The sequence below is a fragment of the Carassius auratus genome, linkage group LG30F, assembly GCF_003368295.1.
Source record: "Carassius auratus strain Wakin linkage group LG30F, ASM336829v1, whole genome shotgun sequence".
Taxonomy (NCBI): domain Eukaryota; kingdom Metazoa; phylum Chordata; class Actinopteri; order Cypriniformes; family Cyprinidae; genus Carassius; species Carassius auratus.
The window spans coordinates 2857702-2878940 of record NC_039294.1 but is presented as its reverse complement, the minus strand read 5'-3'; the positions used below and the strand labels follow the sequence as shown (position 1 = coordinate 2878940).

Genomic DNA, 21239 nt, shown 5'->3' with positions numbered 1-21239 from the left:
CTAAATCAACCATAAACAAATTCACTGGAGTAAAATGTACCGTGTGACAACAAGCCCCGGTTATCATACAAAGGCTAGCAAACTGCTAACAATATTAATATTCAAACCTATTTAAAAAATTCTAATAAAAATAGATAAACAAGCACATAAATAAATGTGGCTATACTTTTTAAAATTGCTCTCTTAAAATAAATCACAAGATCCTTTAAAAGAGCAATCATAAGATCACAATAGATGCACACAAAAACGAAAAAGTTAGGGATGATTTCATGGAAAATCTGAATGCAGAAATAAATCTATGAAATTATATTTTCTGGACTATAAAATTTTGGTATATAAATTAATTATTTTTCCATATACTAAGTGCATTTCTCTTTTCTTTTCTTTTCTTTCTTTCTTTCTTTCTTACAATCTTGGATATGTCAATGATTACTAAAAACATTCATTTATGCATTATTATTTTTGTGCGTCATTATTTTAGTTGCAGAAAAGATGCAGTAAACAGGATAAAGCTCATAAGCCAAACCTTAGAAAAGTGTGCAATCACATGGAAAATAGTAAAATAAAATAATAATAATAATAATAATAATAGTAAAAACAAAATAACAACAACATCAAAATCTGTTAAGAATGCATTATTTTATGCTTAAATTACATTAAATATTGTGGTTTTAATGAATAATATATTTAAGTTTCTAAGAGCAGGCTAACAATTTATCTAAAATACATTTATGAAGAGAAATAAGTCATATGTAAAATCTACAATTAAAATACACATTTTTTACAAAATGTATGCTGTTTGCATTAAGACATAATAAAAATGTCAACAATGTCCCTAAGGATGCACATGGATAAAGCATTGCTGTGCTTCTACAAATGTAAACAACAGTCTCAGGATGACTTTTACAAAGAGAACAATCTATTTTGATATCTCTTCAGATTTGCCATTCACAAGGGTACATTGGGATTTGAATACAAATTGAGATTTGCACATCATCTGACAGCTGAATACATTTGAGGGTACAAAAAAAATCTAAATATTGAGAAAATCATCTTTAAAGTTGTCCAAATGAAGTTCTTAGCAATGCATATTACTAATCAAAAATTAAGTTTTGATATATCTACAATAGGAAATGTACTTCATGGAGCATGATCATAACATCATAATGACTTTTGGCATAAACGAAAAATCTATAATTGTGACCCACACGATGTTGGCTATTGCTACAAATATACTCCAGAGATTTAAAACTGCTTCTGTGCAAGTCACTGTCGCGCAAGATTCCCATGATAATGACGTCACAACGGAGAGGGCGCGCTGACCGTACCCTCCTCACAACTGATGACGCAATCCAGTGAAAGTGTGCATCGGCACGCGCGCGTCGCGCAGACAGCAGAGAGCAGGCGCAGCGGCAAGACTGCATTCTGACCAACTACACCTCGATCACACACCCATACACAGCTCCTGAACCAACCTAAACATGGTCGACCGCGAGCAGCTGGTCCAGAAAGCCAGACTGGCAGAGCAGGCTGAGAGATATGATGATATGGCTGCTGCCATGAAATCGGTACGTGCAACTTTTGCTTTATATTATCAAAATTCATAATTCATGAATGATTCCTCTATTCGGATAGTTATCTTCACGTGCTTTCTTTCATAATCACGTTCTAGCTGTCTAAAGGTATATGCATTTATCATGTCGCATTGCCACTTGGAGATTCCGCTCATTTTCGCCTTTACCAGTTCTTATGTGATTCAGTGCGCGTTCTTCAGTTTAAAGGCCCGTGTTAGTTGATCCGGATCGACTGACAGGTCACAGTCCTGCTGAAATGATGACGAGGCTTATTTCTTGATATTATATGTCACCGTCCGTCATTCTTGAAACTAGAGTGAAATGCAACATTGAATGTAAATCCGGATTTGAACTGGAAACTGGCAGCGGATCATTGGGCGGTGCCTTGACGAGATCCGAGCGAACTGGACAACATGACCACATGAAGACACGAAATTATTGCACATGGACGTGATCGGAACGCAAGTTTTGCTTAAAAATCAGTGTGCATATGATGTTAGCCAGTACGCGTCTTTGCAGATTCAGAGCCGAATTCTCCAGAATTTGAAATTGTGTCACAGTAAAGCGCTTTATGATTTATAAGCATTATTAGGGGCAATAACGCTGGTTATTTAAAGATGCAAAACCCCAGAAATCGAGGCGGTTCTCTTGGCCTTATTATAACGAGGCAAACCGAAGCCGTTCCTGCACGCGCAGCGCTGACAGCTGCGTGCATCGATTCGCGTTTGAAGATGTCGTGAAAATCAAAGCAATGCATCTGCTTTTACGCATGTGGCTTTGCAGTTTCGCTCGCACTAGGCGTGTCGCAACGTGTGCCAAGGTGCAGTGTCCGTAATGCACCATTTCATCCGATCCATCAGCCTCCATCCAGGGTCCAATCACCAACCTCTCTCTCTCTCTCTCTCTCTCTCTCTCTCTCTCTCTCTCTCTCTCTCTCTCTCTCTTTCTCTATCAAGGGCGTAGGTTTGCATTGAAAGTTTAAAGGGCCGTAATGCAAAGAGGTTTCTGCATTAGATAGTCTGCATTAGATTTTTAAAACCAGTGTTATAAAAATCCTATTTCAGTGTTATCACTCAAGGAAGTTTTGCATGTCAATTCAGTCATAAAAATGGAAATAAATAAGTTTTTAGATGGAAACAGACTTCTAAATGCAAATATATTATATCGTAGGAAATACATCTTTTTTATCATCATAAATGTGTGAAAAAAACTAAGCCTAAATTAATGTTGCAAAGACAACATGTGGACTAGAACGCAATAAAACATTTAAAAACTAGAAGAGTATGCATTTTCATACAACAGCAGATAAAAAAATGGTTTGCAAATCATTGCATGTCAAGCTGTGATTTGGACTAATGAACTCCTTGCAACCATTTAAATAAAAAGGAAAGTGCATTTCCATTTAGCTACTCACTAACTCTGGATGCTGTACATTACTGAGAAACGCTCAGTCATCGTCTAATCTCTTGACATCTGCTTTGGGTAGATGAGTAGTTACTAAAGGGAAATGATAAGGTGTATTGCACAGTGCCTCTGATACACCGGTCTGCCATTAGTGTGCTTCATTTAATGATTTCTACTAAACAATTTTCATTCATAGATGATGAGCTTGACAAACTGGATCCACTTCTTTGTATTTCAAATATTATGCAATGATTAGCTCCCCCAGATCTCCATCATCTTTCTAAACTGTTTGCTTTTACATGGTCTATACTAATAAATAATTCCGACCGGCCATTAATGGCATGTACCAACCAGTCCTGTCTGGGCTCATGTTGGCTCTCAAGAGTCACTTTCTTCTGCACAAATGTGAATCTGAAATATTTATAAGGTCCATACTTGATCTCACATGCATGGCAGCCCACTTGCACTACTTGCATTTGCAAGATATAAACAAGAAAGTTTCAACCGCATGTTATAATGTCAGAATTGCCAGATGTAAACTCAAATGTATATCTTGCAATTTAATAACAGCTGCAATTTTTTTTTGCAAGTACAAGACAAAAGCAGAATCATGAAAGTGCCAGAAATTGGCTTCCATACAGTACACACAAGCAGAAGTGACTGATTAAACCTTTTGTATTTGGTGTCATTCAGTTTGCTTATGCATGCAAAGGGATTGATGCAACTTACTCTGCATCGTCTCTTTTTAAGACACACTGGAGGACAGATTGATTTGTCCATGTATTGATTTACTCCTCAGCTAGCTGGAAGGTCCCTCAGCAGCTCAGGGGTGTGTGTTCAGTCACTGCAGCGATGCTCACTGACTGTTGGCAGCCTGCGTTTATAAAGGCCTGGAATTAAGAAGTCAGATACCTTGCTAATGATGAGACTGAGATGTAGTGCAGTTAATAATTCTCAATGCAAAAAATATACAAAAATGTGTTATTATGTAATTACTTCCTCTGCTGATGGCTAGTAGCTTCCAGACTATAATGTTCTGACTCTTGTGAAATGTTCGGTTATATGTCTGGTGTCTTTTAATGTAGACGTCTAAGCATGCATTGATTCAGTTATTTAATTATAGTATATTTATTCTGACATTTTAACCAATCTGTCACAGTTTTGAAACTTTGGATAAACCGTAGCTTAGCCTATATACATTTATTCAGCAGAAATAGTTTTTTCTTTCATAAGCAGAAAGTATAACGAAAAGGTGTGGGTTAAAAAGTGATTTTAAATCACAGTCATCAAAGTTGACATGAAAAATGCTTATTAAGCAAATTCAGCTCGCATTCCTTTACAAAATATTTAGTCATGTAAGTAAAGCTCCAACTGTACTTGATCAAGGAAAGACCAAGATCTGTAACTGCCTGTTGAAACAGTTTCAAAATATATATTTAAAATCATACAACAAATTATATTGATTTGATTTCTTAAGCTCAAATCATGCAACATATTTATTTATAATATATATTTATCATGCAAAATATATTTCTTAAGTTTAAATCATGCAAAATATTTATTTATTTATTTTACTCATACTTATGCACATGCATATTATACAAACCTTTTTGTCAGCCAAACCCCATAGATGTGTGTGTGTGTGTGTGTGTGTGTGTGTGTGTGTGTGTGTTAGACAGTCTTTGGCATTACGTAACAGAATGTAGTTAGTTTGAAAACCAGGAATTTGCATAAAAAAGGAAAGTAATTTTAGAGGCATTGCATTTTTTAAACAATTGTGAAATTTCTGGGCTTCTGCACTGAATTATCCATCGTACATGTGTGGCGTTCAACCCACATCCACCTTCTTCTGCTGTCTTTCAACTGGCATTACCATAGACGTGGCTTTAAGACAGTAACTCATGTTTTTTTTTCCTAACAGCATGGTCATAAAGCTTTTATGCAATTTATTTTTAGAAGCCTGCAGCAGCTGCAAAAACATTTCTTGAAAAAAACAATCTGCAATCACTTGATAGTTATATAACAACAATGAGCTTCTTTAAGTAAGAATCTCTTTCTTCCATCCTTACAGCATCCCCATCATCCCATCCTCCACTCGTTAACACATCTTCCTGCTCCACTTTCACCATGGAAATGCTTCAGTCACTTCATTTCTGTGCATTTTTACAGCTACTTTTGATTTGAAGCAATAGTCATAATTATAGCCATGATTTCATTTTACCAAAGTATTGCGGTATGCAGTGCACTGTGCTTTTATATTCTTTAATTTAATTGCTGACATGAAATATGTTATTCAAATGCACCTGTATATGGAAAATAGCACATTAAGTTTCCTGAAAGAGACTTCGACAGGCTTGACAAAGAGTCGACTGGGCATTTCCACTTACCTGTTTGAATTATGAGTATTACTTAGCCTTAAATTCAGTTCCTAACTTAACACCACAACTTGATCAGAACTCAGAAACAAAGCTTTGTTTCGACTCCCTATTCACTAAATAGAGACTGATTTGAGATGCACTAGCATATTTGACTTTAACCTCAGACCTAAATGTTGTTTTCAGATAATCTTCTAAATGTTAACATGAAGATGAATGATGAATACAACATGCAGATAAATTATGAGCTGGAGTATAAGACGGTCAGGTTGTAGAAGAGAATAAAGAGCCTCTTTGTGTTCATGATGACTCCATAGCACTAGTCAGGCTTACAATAGCGCCTTGTCAGTCAAATCAGTCTTAATACGCCACATGATCCTGCTTTTATTATGATAAATATCAATCACCACCTTCTTTTTCCCAATATGATAAAAAGGAGAGGGCAGTAAGACCAATGTCTTGTACTTCACTGTATGAGTAATTGTATATCATGATACTGTATATATGATTATATAGTTACTGTTTCCTGGAAGAATTTAGACGTTGATAGTAATATAGTGTAGTATATACTATACAATCCATTGTCATATTGTTTTATTGTTCATAATAGGGCTGTACGATTAATCGAAGAAAGAAAAAGAAACCTTGATCCGACGTAATTTTCCCATGTAGGTTATTTTCTTCTTTTCACATGACAATGTTTAAAAAGCAGGCTATTTTGTTTGCAAGAGATGCTGGTTATTTTCTACTTTTGATATGTCAATATTCATTTATTTTGTTTGCAAGAAAGGATCTTGCTTTTTACAATAAAACTGAAATGTGACTTTTTTTCATAAGATGTCTTCATTTTAAGAAATCTCTGATTTTAATTGTTGAAACTATTCAACAAATGATCACAAATAGTTTGTTTCCTTCAGTTATTTTAAAATCACAAAGACAGGAAATGCACTCTTTCATTAGAAAAAAAATCCCACCTTTAATAGTTTAATGATGTAATGATTCACTCATGAAGAAGTCCCTTAAAGGGGGGGTGAAATGCTCGTTTTCACTCAATATCCTGTTAATCTTGAGTACCTATAGAGTAGTACTGCATCCTTCATAACTCCAAAAAGTCTTTAGTTTTATTATATTCATAAGAGAAAGATAGTCTTTACCGATTTTTCACGGAAAAACACGAGCGCCTGGAGGCGTGACGTGTGGGCGGAGCTAAAGAATCACGAGCGCGAGTAGGCTTTTGCGTTGAGAGCGTTTGGAAGCTGTGACAGCTGTGAAGGCTGAAACCCTTTTTCGTTGGGATTGCATCACCCTTAAGAAATAAACGATACGCAAATCCGTCGTCAAACTGTCGTAAAACAAGCATTTTAGAAATGCAGGGAACAAACACAAACACTTGCACAACTCCGTTGATGCTCTGTAAAAATAAACTCCATCCTCTGGTCCCTTAATGCTGTTTTTTCTTTTGTAATCTGTGCAGGGTTGTCTTGCCCTGGCAACCAAAAACACACTTCTTTTGTGACATTTGGCGACGCTCTGGCTCTGATCAGTGAAGTCTGTTGTGCTCTCAGTGCTCTGCTATACGGGAGCGCGCGCTCTTTTATATGGAACTTATCCGTCAAGTCCACAATGTTTTCATCCATCATGTCAATAATATTCATTACTGAGAAAGCCTGCATGGCTCAGTAACAGCGGGTCATTAAAGGAGCTTTCTTGGTTATTAAGCAATGAAGTGGAAAAGAGTTTTAGAATAACACTGAAATCACATTAACTAGATTCTGATGGCCATAAACTTGTCTTTTCTTACTTCCTGCCATCTCATGTCCATCTCTCTTTTCTCCACACTTTTGTATTTGTCATAATCTACAACTGGGGCTAAAAGTTGACAAACATTCGCTGCTGAAATAGCTGGTGGCTTTATTGGAGTCTTATGATGCAACACCAACTGCAAGTGCTCCGAGATTACAGAGACTACAAAAGGGCTCACAGACAGAATTAGCACACTATGAAAGCTGTATCATTGCACTGTTGAATAATACTGCTCAATGCATCTGTATCTAATTATTTAGGACAAATAATCCATGCTTGTGCTATAATAGGAATATACTCAAGGCTACATGCCAACAAAGCACTATGAAATTGACATGGCATCATAAAAACAAAGTAGTTTGAGATTTGCCTTCCATTAAAACCATTACAATTATAATGAATGTGTTAGGTTTTTTGTTCTCGAATATACTGACTCGTGTTTGAAACCTGTGATTTTGTTTTGTTTTTCTGCATAATGCCCAAGTTGTTTTTTTCATACAACCACAGTGACTAGTAATTGTGATTGTCAACCCCAAAAAAGACAAAAAGTACCATGTTTTCCAGCTGTAGACACATTTTGTGCAGCTGCCGGATTTGACTTGTAGATATAGTTCCTATTGGTTCCAAACAACGTTACTGTGGCTAAATGATGACATAATGTAACATATTACTACTGTATGTGAAATAGGATATTTAACAAGAAACTAGATAAACAGTTTAATCCATTGGTTGATGTAAATTTTGATTTCAAGCTGATTTTGATGTTAAGCAACTTACTTCAGTGAGATCAAGAGGAAAGGCTACCAGGCATAAGTGATGAAACAGAACTAGATACATAATAAACACTACACCAGAAGTGTCATTCGAATTGCTTTGCATTAGTGCACCTTATATATTGCAGCACACTTGCTGCACCCACTATGTTCCCTATTTGTTGGAAATAAAATTAGTTTGGTAAATAATGTAAGGGTATTCTATTTACACTGCTTGATTAACACTCATCTGCAGATTTTTCTGACAGTTTGAGTTTAGTCCATGTGTGACAACATAAAACAGCACAACACATCCACCCACAAGCTCGCACGTGCATCACACACACACACACACACACACACGTAGCGTGGACATCATTGCTGTTGCCACGGCAGCAGCAGAGATACTCGATTGCATCCAAACAAAGACGACTGCCTTGTTTCTATGGAGACGGGAGATTGCTCTATACTTACCTCCCGCTGTCTGGATGGGAGGTTATGTGCAGAAGAGGTTAAAGGCAGCTTGTAAATGGTAACATAACAACACAACCACTGTACACAACCAGAACTATATCTGCAAATACCAGTACATGTGTTACACAGTGATTCAGTGACTGTCTCTTTTAAATCTCAGAGTGTTTAATGGCTGTTTTGGAATAATTGATCAGTAATACTATAAATTATTTGCGGTCTGATGCAGGAAACAGATTGTGTGTCTGTTCATAAACGAGTGCATGTTTAATAAAACCAAATACTAAACATGGCTTTGAAAAAAATGTTGTCGCTTACATGATGAAAGAAATCGATTTTTGAGAACCGGTTACACATTTCCAAGAACCGTAGCTTCAGCTGTAATAGAATGTTTTGCAACAAACTTGGAATCATTAAAAATCAGAATTATTCAAAATTAAACGATGTCCAGCCCTAATTATCTTTCTGATTCAGATTCTTTTAGTTCTTTTGATGAAGCACAGGTTGTTAATTGAAATAAATCAGCTGTAACATTTACTACAAACCTTTATCACGTGTCTCTTTTTAGAGAGATGACCATGTTAAAATGCTGTTTTGTCTGCACTGAACCAGTCCCACAGGGTTTCCCAAACTGAGGTTTGTGAGGGAACAAGGGGTTGATAAAAATTGTCTCAGGTTATGTTTATAACCACGGTTCCTCGAGAGAATGAGACGCTGCATCGAATGCTATGGGAAACGCTATGGGAAATGCTCTTTGTGTGACCATGCTCTGAATCACATGTGTAATCAGCCCAATGAAACGGCAAGACATCATAAGCGGGTGACGTCATCGCCCAGGAAGCTTAAAAGCACGTGCGGCAGTGCCGGCGTTAGCCTCTAGGAATGAAGCAAGTGCTGGCAGGGGTGCTGGGTGTATGGCTTCGAGACACATCGTCTTGTTCCCTCGAAGAACTATGGTTACATATGTAACCTGAAATGTTCCTCTTCAGGAACTTGAGCTGTGTTGAATGCTATGGGGAATGAGGTGCCCATGCTGCCAGACTTCCACATCCCTGACTAGTGTGTATCCGAAGAGCATAGCTAAGGCAAGAAAACAGAAGAGCCCAGAGTGGCTCGCATATCTAGGCCATAGAACCTCACAATGGTGGAGGGCATTGACCATCCCGCAGCGTTACAGATGTCCTGCATGGATACACCTGCTAAGAAGGCCTTGGAGGCCACCATACCCTGTGTGGAGTGAGCCTTGACTCCCACCAGATAGGTGAGGTTTATAACCTCAACTACCCACCAGCTGCTTAGTTGCAGGGAGACCCCTCTTGGGAGGACCATGGTACACGAGCAGTTGGTCCGTCCTTCTCCACAGGGCAACTCTGTGGATGTATGTAACCAGCGCTCGAACTGGACACATACAGTTAAGCTTCTTCTGGTTGGGCTTCCGGAAGGGAGGATGGCAGGAGGCCTGCATCAGTTGTGGTGTGACAGATGGAACCTTTGGAACATAACCCACTCCAGGGTAAAGAAATGCTTTGGCCATGCCGGGCGCAAAGTCAAGATGGGTAGGAGCCACTGAGAGGACTTGAAGGTCTCCAACTCTTACTTTGAAAATTAATCGCCAGCAGGAAGGCATTTTTTTATAGTCAGAAGACTATCTGATATCTTGCTTTACAGAGAGCCTCTAACACCACAACCAAGTCCCAGGGGGGGACAAGGGGACTGTACTGGGGGCCTCAGCCTTAGTGGACCACAGAGGAGATGTGTCAGTAGGGGGTGTCTGCCCATGACCGAGGGGGACATTTTAGGCCACAATGGCCATCACATCAACTTTTAAGGTGGAGTGGGTAAACCCTGCAGAGAACCTGGCTTGTAGAAACTCCTGAACTGTACCAACTGGGCATTTAGCTAGGTCAAGCTGGTGCTCTCTGCACCTCATGGCGTACAGTTCCACCTCATGGCGTACAGTTTCCTCATTGAAGGAGCTCTGGATTGGGGGATGGTCTCAACAACCTCGGTTGAGAGACCGGATGCTATGAGCTGTGCCCCCTCAGGAGCCACACCCACAGTTTCCACAACCCTGGGGGGAGGGTAGTAGATCTGTCCTGACTGGAATCAGCCATGGAAAGTGGTCGAGGAGCGAGATCAGATCTGAGAGCCTAACTATCAGAACTGGTATTGGCATTGCTATGTCTCCTGGGTCCAAAGAGGTCCACCTGAGCCTGGCCAAAAACTCCATCTGGTGAGGGATGTGTCCGTCTCTAGCGTTACACGGCAACAAAGAGCTCCCGGCATCGGGCCCTGATTCTAGAACCAAGATTTTTTCCACATGTCTAAGGCACGGATGCATCACCTAGTGACCTTTATAGTTCGAAGTGGATTCCCCCTTGGGGGAAATCCCTTGGTCTTGAGCCACCACTGTAGGTGCCTCATGTACAGCAGGCCAAGAGGTATCACATTGGATGCAGCTGCCATCAGACCCAGCAATATCTGAAACTGCTTGACAGTAAGTGACTGGCCTTCTCTGACTCTCTTGACCGACATGATGATCGACTCTATACGAGCAGGGGACAGATGTGCCTGTATCGTGGTTGAATCCCACACCACGCCTAGATGGAGAAAGTATACTTTTCTTGGTGTTCAGTCTCAAACCCAGCTCCCCCATGTGGGCAAGAACGAGATCTCATTGTTGAACCACCATTTGTTCAGATTGAGCTAAAATCAACCAATCATTATAATATAATTTAGTATGCAGATGCCCTGGAGTCACAGTGGAGCCAGAGCAGCATCCACACACTTTGTAAACATGCAGGGTGAGAGTGCAAGGCTGAATGGAAGTACTCGATATTGGTATGGTTCGTGTGTTGGGGAAGGATGGAGACATAGAAGTATGCATCTTTGGGATTTATCGTGACAAACCAGTCCTCAGATCTGATTTGAGATACAACATGCTTGATGGTGAGCATCTTGGAACTTTAGTCGCATGACTGAGTGGTTTAACTGATGCAGATCTACCGGCTGTAAAACCCAGATTCCCTCTCGCGAGGAGAGACCACTTCGATGGCCTCCTTCCTCAATAGGGTATTCACTTCCTCTTCCATATCCAGAGCCTGCTCGGGTCCGACCACAGTCGGAATAACCCCATTGAATTTCGGTGGTAGAGAGCCGAACTGAATATGATAGCTTTTTTTTTACTGTGCGCAGGACCCATTGACATACATTTTGCAGTATTTTCTACGCTGCTAAATAATCTACTAAGGGAATCAGTCTCTCAAGACTGACTTCTGGTGTTACAGAGCCAGCTAGATCAGTGCCCTGAAGTGGAGAACTAGCCTGGGGCAACCAAGCTAACTGTTTTAACTAACTGCCTATCCGCTCCGCTACGCTCGTGGGCACAAGAAACTAAGAGCAGCACTCGCTGGAAGCCGCTGTGCCCTAGAACTCTGGCAGGGTTGACAGACCGACTTCCCAAGGGCAATGAGATGAGAAAGGCACCGTGTGATGTGGTGTACGCCGCTCTACCTCAGTAGGGGCCGCACTCTAAAGTCTTGACCGACTTGCATCAGGACTTTTTGGCTGAGTACCTCCTATCCTGAAGTACGGTCCTCAGATCTGGCTTAGGTTGGGAAGTCCCCAACCCAGAGCGTTGCTTCGGCCTCAGGTCAATGGTCTGTTTTTGAACTTCTCTATACGAGGAGCTGGTACGCGGAGGGGGCTCGTGATGTTGTGTGAGCAGGGAGGAACACACAGTGTCTCGCCCTTTTTATATGTTTTCTTTCCTTTTGCCTTGGGCATGATGGAGCTTATTACGGTTGTGTAACTGGATAGACAATGGTAAATAAGACTCACAACACAGATTGAGACTGACAACACACAGAGTGCTTGCTGAAATGAGAGAAGACTAATGCCAGCACTCCCGCACGTGCTTTTAAGCTTCCTGGTCAATGATATCACCCACCTATGACGTCTTGCCTTTCCATTGGGCTGATTACACATGTGATTCAGAGCGTGGTCCCGTAGAGGGCATTCCCCGTATCGTTTGACGCAGCTTGAGTTCCTGAAGAGGAACCTATTTATAAATTCATTCATATTTTTTATGATTAATTCAATTTTAAGTTAATTCTTTAAATAAAAAAATATATTTTATTAGTTTACATGCATGTCATGTGCCCATTTACCCTCTGGTGATATTTGCATGGAGGTCAAAATGAAATGAAGGTACTATATTCTGGTTAAAAGTGTTATATGTACCACTTTTTGAGTGTAGACCTGAAAATTAAATTTCCAACTTAAACCCCAGGTTTCACAGACATGGCTTAGTCCCAGTCAAAAACTTAATTTGTAATTCTTTTTTTTTTCTTTTTTTGTTTTTGTTTGGGTGCCATACCAAATGTTTTCACTAGATTAAATTCAATCATTTGTGTGAGTGTTTGTGTGTTCTCAAGGGCAATTGCCAAAACCTGTACCAAGTTTTATACCATTCCGATGAGGTAAAAAAAAATCTTTAAAAAAATACTAAACATAAAATGTTTTAATAAAAAATGACTAAACAGCACCAGGGGGTTAACAACTGCCAGAGGACTGTGAGCGTGTGTTGATCAATTATTTAAATAATTACATAATCTCTGGGTATTTCAAGTAAATATTGGTCAAAATAAACAGGATATGAATAATTGCAACATCAAACCTGCTTTGTTGACGAGAGCTTGTGTTATGAAAAGCCATTCTCAGTATTAAATTTGATATGATGCATCTGTATGCTATGTGGTTTTGCTGGCGTTTTGGTTGACGATGACGCAAACAGTGAATGATACAGCAGTAAATCATGGAGCTTCTCCAAAGGATGCAGGAAATTGCATCTGAAAGCTAGTAGAAGAGAGAGAGCAAGAGATCTGTAGGCACCAGCTCATCCGCTGATTTTAAACAAAGCAAGTGGCGTGTAAGTCCAAACGAATCTTTCATTTTGAAACGCTGCCAGTCTTCTATGAATAGATTTACTACACCGCTTCCAGTCTACACTAGGACATGTGGTGCATGTGCTGGTGAAAACCAACAATGAAGATGCCCATAAATAGGCATTTGGCAAATCACCACATTGAAGCTTACTTGAACCGTTCAACCGAATGACTCACAAAAGGACATTGTGAACTACCATTCAAAACATAACACAATGCTTTATCCACATCTCTGCTGTTATTCTGTGCTGAAGTTGACACAGATTAGTGTGTAGAGACGATCACCACCCTTTGGGTTTTCATTAGTGACCCAAGAAGGATTCCCTAATGCTGCATAAACAGCTCTCTTACTAAACGTCAAGTTAAGAGTGCTTTTTTGGTTTGCAAGCCATGCTTTAAGCAGACATCATCAAAATGCATAGTGCATTACAGCAGGTTTTCCTTTCTTCCTTTTCCTTAAGTAAAACAAGATGGAAAAAACAAGACAAGTTTATAAAATAAGACTACACTGCACCCTATTTCAATGCCATTGGAGATTGTCAAATTTTAACCTGGAGTGTATTTGCAAGAATGTGTAAACTGTTAAAATGTATACATTGAATGCACTGTTTATCGCTTTGGATAAAAGTGCCTGCCTAAAGCATACATGTACTGTACACTTCCAATCAACAGTTTGGAATAATATTTTTTTCTGAAGTGCTCACCAAAGGATGCATTTATTTTATTAAAAATACAGTAAAATAATAAAGAAATTTATTGTTGTGTTGGCAATGCATTATTCTTCAGAAATCAGTCTTAATATTCCGATTTGGTGCAAAATGATCAATTACTATTTGTGCTTAAATACGTTTCTTATTTTCGATCGGGAAAACAGTTTTTGTTGCATAACGTTTTTGTAAAATCAGTGATAAATTCATTGATGAACACAAAGTTCAACAGAACAGTCTAAAAATGTAAAATGTTTTATAACATTACAAATGTCTCCACTGTCAGTTTTTTTGAGCAATTTAATGCGTCCATGGTTAAATCAACATACAACATTTGGCATACAATCTTTTATTTTTATCCCAAACTTGGTTTTCAACACTAATTATAAGAAATGTTTTGGTAAATTGTAAATCGGTATATTAGAATGAGTTCAGAAGGGTCATGTGACACTGAAGACTGGAGTAATTATGCTGAACTTTGAGTACTAAATGACATTATGTTATTAAATTAAATTACATTTTGCAATATATTTATTTCTTAAATTAGTATTACATTTTTTTTTTGATCAAATAAATTCAGCCTTGGTGAGGCTAAAAGGTAGTGCTAATAGATCATTTTATTCATCGAGGAAGAGGAACATGTATCATTGGGCCTGTTTCTCACTTTGTAACCTGTTCAAATTTGACCACCTCCTCTCTGTCTCTAAGGTAACGGAACTGAATGAGGCCCTTTCGAACGAGGAGAGGAACCTGCTCTCTGTGGCCTACAAGAATGTAGTGGGCGCGCGCCGCTCCTCCTGGCGCGTCATCTCCAGCATCGAGCAGAAGACCTCCGCTGACGGCAACGAGAAGAAAATCGAAATGGTCCGCGCTTACCGTGAGAAAATCGAGAAGGAGCTAGAGGCCGTTTGCCAAGACGTGCTCAACCTCCTCGACAACTTCCTGATCAAGAACTGCAACGACACCCAGCACGAGAGCAAAGTCTTCTACTTGAAGATGAAGGGCGACTACTACCGTTACCTGGCGGAGGTGGCCACGGGTGAAAAGAAAGCCACGGTGGTGGAGTCTTCTGAGAAGTCCTACAGCGAGGCCCATGAGATCAGCAAAGAGCACATGCAGCCTACGCACCCCATTCGTCTGGGTCTGGCGCTCAATTACTCCGTCTTCTACTACGAGATCCAGAACGCACCTGAGCAGGCCTGCCATCTGGCCAAGACGGCTTTCGACGACGCGATCGCCGAACTGGACACCCTGAACGAAGACTCCTACAAAGACTCCACGCTCATCATGCAGCTCCTGCGAGACAACTTAACGCTCTGGACGAGCGACCAACAAGACGACGAGGGAGGCGAAGCCAACAATTAAGCGCTGAAGATGAAAAGAGAAGATCTTTAAGACCCTTATCCTCTCAGCCGTAACATAAAACACGCGTGCTCACACAACAAAGAAAAACAAAAAAAAGTATAAGTTACATGAAAAATTCACAAAAGGGCGGCATGATGGAACTGTGTCAGCCACGTTTGCTGATAGCAAAGCAGCGCAGTTTTCTTTATTACCCACGAAATTACAAGTGACAGAAATATGCTACTTATAAAGAATGGTAGGTTTAAAAAAATTAAGAAGTAGCTTAAAAAGAATAAATTGAATCTTTCTTTCGGTGACGTTTACTCAACACAAGCTTGTCGGTACATACGTCGTTTCTAAATGACTAAAGGGTTACGCTAAACCCGCTGGCATAGGGACTGTTCTCGTAGCGTAATACGAAGCGGAGCTGCTTATATTCATTTACATTGTAAGTAAAGAGTACTTTAAAGCATCAAAAAGGTGGGCTTAAATGACTAAAAAATCTTTAAGTGAAAACTTGAATGTTGTCGCCTCGCAAAAGTAGATATTTGCAAACAGGCTGCACTGAGCGTAAACGGTCGTGTTTTTGTCTGATATATAAGTTTATAGGGATTCTGCACCCACTAGTGTTTAGAAAGTCGTTTACATCGGACTGGTTGTCTGTGCCATTTATGATACACATCATCATTATTATGCATCTCACCACGGAACCACACGAAACTACTGTATTACAGTAACGTTGATTAGGTGTGCAAAAATAACACAGTTATGAGTTCCCTTGTACACGAATCGCCTTTTCAGTCCAAAGCTAAATCCGTTTTACAGTCGTTATTATTATCATTATTGTTATGGATGCCGTTTCAAAAATGGTCAAGCCTGATCCACATTGTATGAGAAAATTTGATTTGATTTTAATGCACTGAAGAATAGTTCTAAATATTATAGATAAAACAATCAAATGATGGTACAGGCGAAAAATAAAAGTTATAAAAAGAACAAAAAAACTAAAATTCCAATGCTTGAAAAAAACTAAAGAATGCGAGCACTCTAAAGTAATCCCTAATCACTTGGTTTAATACACTCAATTAATATTACTGGTACCATAGACTATTTTTTTGTTGTTCAGTTAATTTATTTTAAGTTTTTGACAGTGCACTGGCATAAAATCACTTTTGTTCTCTTTTTTTTTTTATTCTCATGAAATGCACTTGCGTATTATACTGTTTCTCAATGTAGGACGATTACAGCTCCAATATTCTTGATAATACAATATTGTGCATGCTGGTGATGTATTTATATACCATAGCTCGACTTTAAAATTTGTAGATGTTATGTATTCATATGAACAAAAAATGACATGAATTTAATCTGATTATTTTCTATTTATTACTTTTGGATTATTTCAATGTTATGACTTTTTCTTACATATTTGTTCCTTGCTGAAGTACGCTATACCAAAACAGTGCGTGTTTACCATGAAATAATCTGTTATGGATGTTGCTCTAGTGACATGCGATTCTTGTATTCTGTTTTTAAAAAACAAAAAGAACAAAAAGTGAAAAGACAAAAAAAAGAGAGAGAGAGAAGAAACCATTAAATTGTGAAATGATTAATGTTGTTCTTAAAATATTTTTTTTCTGTGCTTTCTTCTGTCAAATTCTACTGTGAGATTTTTTAAGGTTTGCTGTAATATCAGTGTTTGGTTTTTTCCCTCCTCTGAATATGGGATTCACTCATGGAACATTACCTATTCTTATGATTTCTGTTTTCTTTCTTTCTCTCGTCTACTGGTATCTTAAATGTGAGTCATGTAGCGGTTGCACAAAAGAAACATAATGATAATAATAATGATAATTAAAAAAAAATAAAACATGACTGTGCTCTTCTAACCACCATTTCAGTGACTGAGTCCTTTCCTGTTGACATCATCAGAGAAAACATGATGTGCTATTATAAATAAGTGCACATCCAATCGTCTAGTAGTCAGATGATAGTGAACAACACTGTTTGAGCTCATGTTTCCCCTCCCATTCGGTGCCATCCCGTGCCATCTCCTAGACGGCTAAAAGCTGTCTCTGCTAACGCTTTGCTTAATGCTAGCATCTGCCACACAGTTAGTGCCAACAGCTCTGATTTAGTTTAAATTTCATTCGGGTGAAGCTGGTTTTCTTTAAAGGGATAGTTCACTCAAAAATTTAAATTCAGTCATGGCTCCTCACTGTCAAGTTCTTCCAAAACGATGAATTTCTTTCATCTGCTGAAAACAAAAGAGGATATTTTGAAAAATGAAGGGTATACGTACAGTGACTTTCATAGTATTTTTTTCCATACTTGGGAACTCAATGGTACCAACAAACATTTGTTTACCCACATTCTTTAAAACATCTTTGAAAATGAGGATAGAATTAAAATTTTTGATTGAAGTATCCTATTAACTTCATCTTTGCAAAGGTATTGATAAGTGATAATCACTTATATGTAACATTCATAAGGTTTCAAACTGGCTCAAAGTTTTTTGGAAACGTCCGGAAATGTTCAAACACTTTGCAACCATAAAAGTTAATATTGATTAAGTGTGCTAATGAAAGCTATAGATATACTCTAACCAAGGAAGCATATATTCGAAGCCATTTTCAACTATAAATGAAAAACTTTTTATGCATTTTTGGTCATTTATTTACATGAAAATTGTGTTTTGGGGGCCTAGAAATGTAAACTTTTGCAAATGGGTTTCAAAGTGCACATTTTTGGAAAAATTACAATTTCCAACTGTGTGCCATTTATAAAACTTGGAATCAGTGAAAATAGTGATGTTACACGCATGCATATTTTGTGTTCAGTGCATGCGCAATTTTTTTTTTACCACCTGACATCGCCAACTACTGGCCTGGCATGCATAATATTGGCATGCGTTTTTATCTGTATGAACTGGGATAGTTTTGTCTGTATTGTGATCTCTACTGAAAACTTTTCTAAAACGCAAAGGAAAAACATTATCTAATAGGCTGCATTGTTGTTATGTAACCTTACCCTTAGCTCTATAACTATAACAAGGATTTATGTCCTTAAGAGACTTACCTACCTTATAAAAAGCATCAATATGGATTGTACACCAGTTCAAATATGCTAATGACACTAATTAAATGCTTTCTTTTTTTAATCTGTGATATTAACTCGTAAAATACATAATGGCACGTACCGCAACAAAGTACCAATGTTTGACAAATACTAATGAAATGGCACCCTTGCACTCCAGGATAGCTGTATACGCCACTAACTCCAGTCCAAAGTCAAGAAGGCAATCTTCCTAAGTAAGATGGAGTCAGTAGGGCAGACGTAAACACGTTTAACTGAATCCTACAACGCAAGCAAATATTGATTCGGTGAGGGGTTGATGAGTTTGTGTGAACATTATACCATCAGGTAAAGACAGATAATGGGAAATCAATGATTACGAACAAAAGAAGCAAGGCCAGCGAGTCTAGAAAAGCCTGTCAGTAGCATGAGGATGCCTGATCGCTTTCCTCCAAACCCCATTACTAATGATAATATGATCTGGAAAACCAATCTTTTTACATAGACCTTGCACTTACAACACAATTCCTTCCACACTTTTTTCAAGGTTGTTAATGACCTGTCCCTGCTTGGACCTGAAAAAATTTCACCATTTTCTTTATGCAATTATTTATTTATTTTATTTTTATTTTGTGAGAATCAACTTTTAGTTTCTCAAAAGAGGGTATTAGATAAACACTATCTCTATTTCCGTCCATACATTTTTTTTTTTTTTTATCAAAATTCCTAATAATTAAGTAGTTTGGATCCAAACATAGACATTGATGACAGTGTAAAATAGTGTAGCTAAATCACCTTTAAATTCATGAATGGATTTATTAAAAGACTGATTCTTTCAAAAATGATGAGAAAGTCATTGAATCATTCATTCAACCAAATTATTAAAATGCTTCACTCTAATTAACCATTATTTGTATTTAAAAACTTTAAATATTGACACATCAGTATACTGTACATTCTCCTAGTGGCATGCAATAAGTACTTAGGGGAAACTAACTTAAACCCTTACAAATCATACATTAAGTATTTTAGGTAAAATATTGCTTCTTTATAAAATAGTGCTTCTTTATAGTTCATAATATTTTATACTTTTTTTTTATGCTGTTGAATTTTTAAGGAGGCTCTAAAGTAAAAAACAAACAAAAAAGGAGAGGCTTCGGGAAACACTACTTAAAACCCAACGAATCCCACATGATAAACTCAGTTTGTTGTAACTTACTATTGATTTCATAGTGCTGTATCCACAAAAGAACACATTCAAAATGAATCAATGATGTGACCTACATCAAGAATTGAGGAATCTCATATCCACAGCTCTGATTCTTTTCCAGACACAATTTGAAGGACCAATATAAATGGCTCAGAGTTGCCACGAGATTGACTGATTGAAAAAAAAAAAAAGTACCTATGCAGTATTTTTGTGTAATGCAAATGATTTGGGTATGTAAAGTATATAATTTATTTGTGGTTAAAAAAAAAATTTAAGACTTCATTTTGCACTACTGTATAAATGATAACATCTCATGTACTCCGAAAGCTACATTTGAAGTTGCTATGTTTAGGCAAAGTTTTGTTTTATTTATTTATTTATCTATTTTACTTTTTTATAGGCTACATGGCAGAAACATCAATTGCAAAGAGATTCAACAATTTATGCCAAAAAGACAGTCTCATGGGCAGCAGCTCATCATCTCTCATTTGTGCAAGTAAAAAAAAAAAGTTTTTTGAGTTTGTTGTAGTGTGGTTGAAAAAAAAATATGATGTGAAATAATTAGATTATTTCAACCATTTAAAAAACAAGAAACTCCTAAACATTTGCCACAGAATTAATACTTTTCATGTAATTCTATTAGTTAAAGAACGTCTCGGTTACGTATGTAACCCTCGTTCCCTGAAGGAGGAAACGAGACTGACGAATGGGATCTCGCCCGAGAGCCCAGACACCTTCGAGTGGTACAAAACGAGCCAATGGTACACAAACTACCTTGGTCTGCAGAATTTGCATCGCGAGCTCCGCCCCGCAGTGCGGGTATATAAGGAGCAGCACGAGCAACTCGCATTCAAGTCTTCACTGAGGAGCTGAGCCAGTGACCTGGCCGTTAAGCAGAACAGCGATTTGGCAAGGGGACGTAACGTCTCCGTTCCCTCCTTCAGGGAACGAGGGTTACATACGTAACCGAGACATTCCCTTTCAGTCGGTCACGTTTTACGTTACATCAGAAAGAGACTGACGAATGGGGTCCCTTACAAAACGCCACATGGCAGTCTTCCAGTGACCCGTGTTAGTGATAGCACCCTGACGTGAGGCCAGCACGAGTGAGGGCATATAGCTCGCACAGAATACACTGGGTAGCATATTCCAGCTGGATGTATGCTAGCAGGCTGCCTGCTTGTAGGAGGACTTACAAAGGCAGGTATCAACCAAAGGTGGTGATATACAAGAACTCTGAGGTACCCAGCTTGCAGGGTGGAAGTTTTAATGACAGAGCTGGCAAGGGGCTTGCCAAGGGAAAGACACATCCTGTGAAGAGATTTACTGTGGACATACACACGTGGGATTACCCAGAAAGGGGAATCACAACACATGGAGGCACGTATTCCCACACAGAGCTGACCAAGAGGCATGTACTCAAGTGCTGGACATCAACAGTGCTGGAGGAACCCAGGGTTCTGACTGAGGAACTCACCTGAGGGGAATAGGGCATGCATCCAGTCCAGGGAGTGGAATGGCGCAGCAAGCGGATTGACACCGAGCAGGTCCTTACTGGCCCAAAGGGGTGAGCTCCCG

General features: G+C 38.6%; 1 protein-coding gene across 1 annotated transcript; it reads left to right on the top strand.

The window, feature by feature from the left end:
• The first annotated feature begins 1331 nt into the window (after positions 1-1331).
• On the top strand, positions 1332-17271 carry ywhag1 (3-monooxygenase/tryptophan 5-monooxygenase activation protein, gamma polypeptide 1). The gene is made up of 2 exons (XM_026240618.1): positions 1332-1568; positions 14741-17271. The coding sequence occupies exons 1-2, from the start codon at positions 1482-1484 to the stop codon at positions 15395-15397; spliced, it is 744 nt and encodes a 247-aa protein (XP_026096403.1). The 5' UTR covers positions 1332-1481; the 3' UTR covers positions 15398-17271.
• Positions 17272-21239: the final 3968 nt, after the last annotated feature.

What these genes read in the sequence shown, in the direction of transcription:
- ywhag1 (XM_026240618.1), top strand. Translation starts at nt 1,482, where the DNA reads ATGGTCGACCGCGAGCAGCTGGTCCAGAAAGCCAGACTGGCAGAGCAG. An exon ending in TGGCTGCTGCCATGAAATCG is followed by an intron (nt 1,569 to 14,740) that starts GTACGTGCAACT and finishes TCTGTCTCTAAG; the next exon opens with GTAACGGAACTGAATGAGGC.